General features: G+C 35.4%; 1 protein-coding gene across 4 annotated transcripts in view; it reads right to left on the bottom strand.

The window, feature by feature from the left end:
• Positions 1–231: 231 nt before the first annotated feature.
• Positions 232–9,310, bottom strand: part of Tfec (transcription factor EC) — a 130,025-nt gene continuing 120,946 nt past the window's right edge. For all 4 annotated transcript variants that reach the window (XM_076566182.1, XM_006984275.4, XM_076566183.1 and 1 more), the window contains 3 exons: positions 7,923–7,998; positions 2,127–2,274; positions 232–1,186 (listed from right to left, as the gene is read on the bottom strand). In XM_076566182.1, coding sequence (XP_076422297.1) covers positions 809–1,186; positions 2,127–2,274; positions 7,923–7,998 — 602 coding nt within the window. In that variant the 3' untranslated portion in view covers positions 232–808. The remainder of the gene's footprint in view (positions 1,187–2,126; positions 2,275–7,922; positions 7,999–9,310) is intronic.

Raw genomic sequence — 9,310 nt, 5'->3', positions numbered from 1 at the left:
TATAGTTTATGGCATTGATTAGATAATCAAAGGAATGAAGAAAAACAAAATAATACATCCTACCTACATTATGTGCATGTATATTTATGTAAAATGGTAAAATCTGAGGACCATGTTCTGAAGGAGAGTCCTCAATGTGTTTCTTTTTCTCAAGAGAAATATGCAAGAAGATGTTCAGAATTAGTTTCATTGAACTGATTTTAAAAGTCAGAATCTACTTTTAGAAAATAATATTTTCAGAAATGTTCTTTGCTTTATTTAGAAAAATTCTCATGTTATTACAGACTGAATTTCAAGTATAAGTGACAAAAATATACATTTTATACGTATTTTCCCAACAAGAGTTCAACCATACATATGGAAAGGAAATTATCACCTAATATGTTAGTCTTGATTCTTTACAAAAGAAAATGATGTTATAAGAGGCGACACAGAATATGGAAGTGAGAGGAGAGTGGTACATTGCAGTCTCTTTAAGGACTACAGTTCCAATATGTTATCATGTCACTGCTCTGAAGGTATCACACTAGAGCCATTATTAAGCTGAACCACTTTCCAGGAAAAGCAAATTTAAGGAAATCTGCACTCTGTAGACAAAGGGGGAAACAACACCGTGACCTTCAGCGATTCTTTAACACCATACCTCTTCTTCCCGTGAACTCTCCCATTGCTTCTAATCATTTTCCCCCATGGGCAACATAATTCCTTTCAGAGGATTAAGTGAAAACAATGCATGAAACGCAGATCATGATTGCATAGCACCAGCATGGAGTTGCTCCCTGGTTGATGACTCGAGCCGGTTTGTGGCTTATAATTCATCACCATCCTCTGAGCTAAAGCTGCTTCGACTGCTCGCTTTGGAAACTGCAGGGGAAGTGGCGCAGAGAAGTGGGTCCGAGCCAAAGGGGCAGATTGTATCACTTAGTAGCATGCCGTCCAATCTTTGTTCCTCTTTCAGCGCGGCACTAAATGATAAATCTGTGAAGTGAGACAGAGGATCAGAGAAGGCCAGAGCTTGCTCACAGAACTCCGGGCTTGTCCCCTGAGATGGAGTCAGTTGTTGGCAGCAGCCGACTGAGTTCTTCTCAGGATGGGTCTGCTGTTTGGCGATGTGGGTACTGAAATCAGCTGTGCTGAGTGAAGCCAGCGTTGGTAGACCATGAGCACGTGCTTGGATTTCTAGTTCCTGTAATTTCCAGTAAGAAATTGTAAATTATTAAATAATACATTGGAAAAGTTGACTTAATTATTGAAATCAAATTGGAAAAAAATATTAACTAATAATCAAAATGAAGAAGGGTACAAACTATAAACACATTTTTCAAATAAAGAAATCTGGTGTACTTGCAATGCCTAAGAATTACTTAAATTAAAAGAAAAAGTCCTCACAGTGTCTGTAAACTCCATGGTGTGTGGTGGCAGCATAGTGGCTTGGGATAAATAGTGTAGCATGTAAACTGTGGAAAGTCTTCCATTCATTTATTCCTCCTGTCTGATCTCTTGTCCTAACTCCAGAGCATTTCACTGGACTAGGGTAAGTGTGTTACTTGACCATGTGCCTGTTTGCATTAAAAAGAGATGCAGTTATAAAGCCCATATTATAATATTTTGTGACACATGAACAGATGAAAGGTAATGTAAACTGGTAAAATATGCCTCAAGGCGATGAAATCCGTCACAGTGTTACTGAAGAAATCAAGGAAGAGGGAGAAATTTAGTGTCTAAAATCATCTGACAGAAACAAATGCTTCACTACGTTGTCCGGCTTCTGTTTTTCAGTGATGAGTGAGTGAGTGAGTGAGTGAGTGTGTGTGTGTGTGTGTGTGTGTGTGTGTGTGTGTGTGTAGACTATAGCATGTGTGTGTTAAATGAACATTATTTTCTGCATTTGGTAATTGGTTCTCATCCATTCTGCGTCTACTTAAGTCATCTCGAACTTAGATCCCCAATCAAAATCTAATTGAAACAACCCAATTCAGAAGCTTCTAAAAGGCAGGAAACTTATTTTTCCAAAGGAGAGTAAAAGTTGTTACTAAGAACATGTGTCAAGGAGAGCAGCGAATGAAAGCAACGACAGGACAGTCATATGTTCGCTGTGCAGCGCACGGCGGCCGTCTCGGCACCACCTGAATCCGGAGCACAAGCTGCCGGTTAGCCTGCTCTAATTTCTTCTGTCGGTGCTCCAACTCCCGGGCTCTCTGTTGTTCTTTTTGTAGCCACTTGATGTACTCCACGGATGCCTTTAGAATGGTTCCTTTGTTCCAGCGCATATCACTGCAGAAGAGGGAGATAACCTTTTCACAATTGTGCATGTCAGCAGAATTCATAAGAACTTACAAAATCTTTTACATTAATATGAAATAATGATTTACATGACTATTATTCACTCTTAGATATTATTGCTCCTGAATAGAAATTTTAATAGAATAGTTAAGAAGCCCTTATATAGTAAAATTAATCCCAGAATGAAAATAAGTGTCAAAAGAAAGTAATAAAGTGACTTTTTGTGGGAGAGCTAAATGCAATATCATGATTCTACCATTACAGTTTTTATATTTTTAGTGAAAATTGCTTTTATTATTAACTCTAAGATTAAAATCTATGTGCAGTATTTCTGCATTAATGAACTAGGAAATGTACATTACTGACGACTTAAGCCTAAATTTTTTAAGATCATTTCAAATGTACCAATCTTCTAACCTATTTCCTAATATGGTTGCTTTTGTTTCTAAGAAAGAAAAAAATACATTCTCCCCTGAATGGTGATCCTGTGTGGTTATGAAATGCAGCAGAGTTGGGCAACATTGCTTTATGCAATAGAGCAAGCTTCCTGAAACTATTTAATCAATTTTTTCAGCACAAACGATAACATCGTTATTTTTAAAACTGGATTCAGAACACTATTTTTTAAACATTTTAATATTTTTAAGTATTTAAGATAAATGACTAGAATTAAGCATTTCTGAAAAATCTTTTAAGTTTTGGTATAGAAAAATATTAAAATGCTTTTAACATAGGAGAAATAATAACATAGAAGTGTGGAAGTGGCTAATAATGATCTTAATATCTGAAAACATCATGGATGTAATGCTGCATGAGAACTATTAATATGCATTAATAAGAAGAACCAACTAATTAGCAAACGTTAATTAAAATGGTTAGCCAATGATGGTGACTGAACCAGAAGCCCCGTGATTCCACTGGATTGGCTGGCCAGGCAAGCTCTGAGCCCCTCCCGTTTCTGACGCCCAGCAGAAGGATTACAGGCACTCACATTCAAGCTGGATTTTTATGTGAGTGCTAGGATCTACACTCAGATCCTCACGAATGAGTAGCAAGCACTACCCACTGAACCATGTCCCTCACAGTGAAAATTATTTACATATAGTACAAAGTAAGCAATAGCAAAATGTAGACTTTTTCCTACAGCTGTTTTTTTGGGGTTTTTTTTGTTTGTTTTTTGTTGTTGTTGTTTTGTTTTATGTTGTCTAAATATATAAGTCCTGGCTTGTATACTCTTTATAAACTATGATACAGTTAATAAATTACTTATCATGGGTCAGATTTAGGAATATAAAGTCTATGGAACATCAGTTTGAATATTGCTCAGGGAAACAGCTTGGGTGGCCAAGTCATTAGCAGCAACAAATGAAAGGAAGATACATTTTCATCCATTCAGCAGAAAGGTTTAAAGACTTTTGAATGGTCAACCATCTACGGAAATGCTCCAAACCACCTTCACATTTGCTCATTTTAAATATTATCTGTTTAGTTTTCTAGGGCCAACATGACTGTCAGGATCAATCCTTTTCATAGGGATTTCTGTCATGGTAGAGTAATTATGAAAAGACAAGCTATTTTTGTTGTTGAAACAAGAGTTATCTGTAACTGAAAAACTTTGTGATCTCCTGAATTGGCACACTTAAATAGTAGCAGGAACCCTATGGAACTTCAATTTTGTTTCATTTCCTTCCATGGGGGGTAGGGTGCATGAAGGAAGAAGAATAAGGAGCAAAAGACATGGCCCACACCCACGTAATATGACCAGCCCCAAGTGGACCTACTTGGATATATAATATGTATATAAACATATATAATATATACAAGTATGTATATATGACATGAAGTTGAGAGGAGGCATGTTGTTGGAGGATATGGGAGAGTTGAGGCAAGAAATGAGGAAGGGATATGTTCAAATTTCTTTGTATACATGCATAAAATTTTCAAAAGCAAAGAAAAAAATTAAAAGCAAAGGACAATTATAGCCAAATCTAATCCTAAATAGCTACTTATTTAAATTTAAAATAAATCTACAAAAGGGGCAGGGAGAACACAGTACACTTTAGATGACACCTGATGTCATATCAACTGTTTTTGGAGTTTGCTGTATCTGACAGTATTTGAATAGATAAGGCTTTGCTCTTCAAATACTTAAAAATGTTTATTTATATATATATATGTATATATACATATACATATTCATATACATATATAGAAAGAGATAGAGAGATATGGGAATATATATATATCTATATCTATATATGTATACATATATCCCTACATATGTGAATGTCCTCTCTTCCAAGGTAATTTCACCTACTGTAGGATTAAAAAAAAATGAAAGAATATAATGTTATCATAGAAATGTGGGATGTGAACACATGGCTAAACAAAGGAGGGAGATATTGTCCTTTCATTTCCATAAGGCAATTATCCTTGAAGACTTTTGGGACAAGAGCTAAAAGTCTGAAGATAGCATTAAGACAATAAGGCCTAAGGTTTGAATTGGTGTAGGATTTCCTTCAGGTAACTCTGCAAAAACTGCACATCAGCTGTCACCTTGTATGTGACATCCACTTCAAAACATTAAAGTTTTATAACCAAGAAATGTAGAAAACACCAGGACATGTCCAATTTGTAGTTTTTAAAATACTGTTTCTCAGCTCTAGTATTTCTGTATAATATTCTCTTTTTAACTCCATGATTTTGATCTGCAAAGAAATACAAACTTCTGAATGTTTTGAAATATAAAAATGGCAATGCCACTGAATTCTACATCTTCGAAGTAGCTCTGGCCTCATTCCCAGACTTTAGTCTAGATAGCTGGAAAGGCCCTCAGCAGGAGATACTCCACCATGCCCATGCCCAGGAACACACATGACATTTAGAAGGTGAACTCCAGATCTCCTTGTGCTCTTTACTGGTCTTCTGTAAACATGTGACTTTTGCCTCATGTGTTTTGTTTTGTTTTGTTTTGTTTTGTTTTGTTTTGTTTTGTTTTGTTTTGAAAACAGGGTTCATTATGTGACATGGGATAGCCTAGAAGTCACTACATAGCAAAGATTGGCCTCAGACTCATAGTAATCCTCCTGCCTCTGCCTTCGAAGTACTGGAATTACAGATGTGAGCTACCACATCCAGCTATTTTCTTGAACAACAACAACAACAAAAAAAAAAAAAAAAAAAACCTCAGTTATCTTAATGGTTGTTACCTATGCAACAGATTCTTTTGAGAGTTATTTATTCAAACTGATAATCTCTTGATATTTTTGTTGTTTTCCATTTGAGTTTTTATTTTAAACATTGCCATAATATAGTAATGCTATTTCTTATTCACTTTACTTTCTTTAAATGGAATCCTGTCTTCTCTGTATTGTCCCTACAATCTTTCTATAGTATTTTTCCTGAAGCTTTTTAATTATCTGTATTAACATCTAAAATTCAATCAGTCCAAATTGTTTCATAGACTAGTCATTCCTAGGGTCTTCAGATTCAGAGTCTACTCTAGTAAAATCCCTTTCAAGATGCTAGATTCAAGATTCAACCTCACTGTTGAACCCCAAAGGACATTGAAGTAACAGGTGAGGCCTCAGCAAGCCAGGGAACAAAATATACTAAAGCAGAATTTAGTGTTCAGGTGTTTGAATGACATGCTAGAAGTCATATATAGAATATAGACACATTCATCATCTGACTGTTCAGTGTGTTTATAGTAAGATCTTAATGTTATTTGTCTACAGATAGCATTACAAAACAGGAGAGTAAGGAGAACTGATGTTCATAATGAAGAAAAGGATGCTTAAGAACACATATAGTGAAGGTTTCTCAACTGCCTTTTCTTTCAGCTGAGTCTGTGGTAAATTGATTTCCCATATTCTAGGCCAGAATGAGACAAATGATAGCCATAGACAGATTTTGTCAATAGTTTCTGTGGCTATAATCATTCTCCCTCATTTACATGTAGTCTTTGTCTGATTTTGGAGACTATAATGGCAGAGTTAAAATAGCTGCAATACTGCCTACATAAAACATAAAGCTTTTGACATTTATAGGAAAAGCTTGTCATGTGCTATACAATGAGTTAAACCAGAAAGAATTAGATTATCAAAATAGCTATAAAATGTTAAAGATTGCAATACTTCAATCTTTATAATGTATTCTAGTATACCTTACTGATATTTTTATAAAATAATTATAAAGGAAAGTCAATTAGTTACTATAATTTACAGATTTATATTTTTAAACTTTTGTGTATATTGAGGAGAGACTTTACTCAGGGGTTAAGGCACTTGTTGCTATTGCAGAGGACCCAGGGTCAATTCTCAACACCCACATAGTAGCTAACAAATGCCTGTAACTCTATTAACAGGGGATCCGATGCCTTGTTCTGACCTCTGTGGCATTAGACCTGCACATGATCCACATACACACATGCAGGAAAATATTCATACACGGAACACATACATGTATTTAATTCATACATATAAAACATATATGTATTTATATTCACACATATAAAACAACAAAATAAATAAATCTAAAAATAAGTAAGATTATTTGTATGTGTGCCTGTCTGGATGAATGTATCCACGTGTGTCCAGGTGCCTGCAAATGCCAGAAGATGTTAGATGCCTTGATGTTGGAGTTACAGGCAGGTATGAACTAACTGACATAGGTGCTGGAAACCAGCAGTTGTTCTGAAAGAGCAACAAGCATTAACAATTGACCCATCTTCCCAGACTCCGTTCTCTTTGAATAACAAAAAGTGCTCTATATTTAGTGAATTTAGCGTGTTTGAATGATTATCACTAAAGCCCAAACTAGGCCTGAGCTCTTCAGCTCTCTCTGCTGAGTTGAGTCCCTCTGCCATGTTTACATTGAAGCCTATACCGTCTAGTGAGCTCATGAGGATAAATATTGCAGTCTTTTCTAACAAGAGTGATTTGTTTGCCCAAATTAGTTACAACATTTGTATTTAAGGAAAGACAATTTTCAAGTATCACTTGAAAAAGTATCCTCATTTCTGAAGGGAAATTTGGAGTGATCATTTTTTAAAAATCATCATTCAAGCTGCAGATCATGACTTTGCTTTTTGTACAAAAACTCTACTTTCAAAATTGAAAGTTTGATTAGTTATTTCTTGATGTTTATAGTCTCGAATACCACATTTGCCACCAAAATCTGGTTGGCGCGAATCAACAGTACTTTACAATTCCATTTTAACATGGGCATCTCTAGAACTTGAACATATTTGACATTGTGACAATTTAATTTTAATGTTCACATAAATCTTAAGTTGGAAGAAATGCAATTATCATAAGTTGAATATCCCAGTCATTATCGTAAACAGCTTTTGACACTATCATTAAATTGCCAATATTGTTAGTACGCTGAGAGCCACTATGAGCTGGGGGGAACTCACATACTTATTTTGACTATCAAAAGGATGAATCTAGGAAATGCCTTGATGCTTAATAATTATCACTCTGAAATAGATATTTCAAAGGGAGACCAGAAGTAGACTAATCTTTGCTACAAGATGCTCCGTTTCCTGGTCATTGGATCTGTCCTCCCTTTTCCCACCCACCTATTTGCAGGACACTGAGACTACAACATTATTGCACAAACGATTTTGAACTCACGGATCATTAGACTTTGGAATAAGACTGCCAAGCTCCTTGATTCGGTAATTAATATTATACCTTCTTCTTCTTTCAACTATTAAGAAAGAAAGATTATTGATTATTCTCATTAAAGCACAGTTCACTGTTGGTCAGCTGTAAATTTAATAATTTTTTAAAAATAGTAAAAAAGATATTCCCAGCTAGTCAAAGGACAGTTTTTAATAATAAGATAAAAATTTAAATATGTCTTATGCTAGCAGGAAGTTTTGTAATAATAGAATTGTGAATATTTATTTTGTAACATGATAAAATATTTTGCCACAAAATACTTTCATTATTTGAATTTTCTCACAATGCTATATACACACATATATATTCATATTTTTATCCTGTTTGGCTGATACCTCATACATACACATTCTAGCAATTTGTTAGTATAATCTTTAAAGGCCATTCACCATGTTTTACCATCTCCTCAATGTAGTAGGAAGTTTTTCTGTGTCCCACCTGGCCCGCAGTTGAGACAAATCTCTCACTCACAGTCCCACAGCTTTTTATAAAATAATCATACAGAGGCTTAATATTAACTATAACTGCTTGGCCATTTGCTCAGGCTTATTACTGACTTGCTCTTACATTTAAATTAACCCATAATTTTTATCTATATTTAGCCACATGTCTTGGTAACTTTTTTCAGTTCTACCTTCACATCTTGCTTCCTCTGTGTCTGGCTGGTGACTCCTGACTCTTCCCAGAATTCTCCTTGTCTGCTTATCCCACCTATTCCTGCTTGGCTACTGTCCAAACCGCATTTTATTTATCAACCAATTAGAGCAACACATTCACAGCATACAGAACAACATCACCCATCACCTCAATGCTTAGCACATTGCAAGTACACGTGATCAGTTAACTATGACTGTATCTCTTGGACTGGAGAGTTGGCTCAGTGGTTAAGAGCACTTATTGTTCTTGCAAAGGTTTGATTCCCAGTACCGATATGAAGTTCATCACTTCCTTGGGTATCAGGCATACATGTGGTACAAAACACTCATACACACAAAATAATAATAAAATAAATCTAAATAAATAAAAAAATAAAAAGCCTTCTAAAAAAAGTCAGGTGGTAGAGGCACATGCCTTTTATCTCAGCACTCAGGAGGCAGAGGCTGAGGCAGGCATATCACTATGAGTTCAAGGCCAGCCTGGTCTACAAAGTTCAAGGATAGCCAAGGCTACACAGGGAAACCCTGTTTTGAAAAATAAAAACAAACAAACAAGCAAACAACAACAAAAAAACCCACCAACTATAAGTCTATCTCCAGAGAGCTTGGCCTATACAGCATGTGCTGACTAAATGTATGTGGATTAGACTATTTTGTTTTTCTCTAGTGAACACTTATTTA

Source organism: Peromyscus maniculatus, chromosome 3 (assembly GCF_049852395.1).
Source record: "Peromyscus maniculatus bairdii isolate BWxNUB_F1_BW_parent chromosome 3, HU_Pman_BW_mat_3.1, whole genome shotgun sequence".
Lineage (NCBI taxonomy): Eukaryota > Metazoa > Chordata > Mammalia > Rodentia > Cricetidae > Peromyscus > Peromyscus maniculatus.
This window is presented reverse-complemented; position numbering and strand designations above follow the sequence as displayed.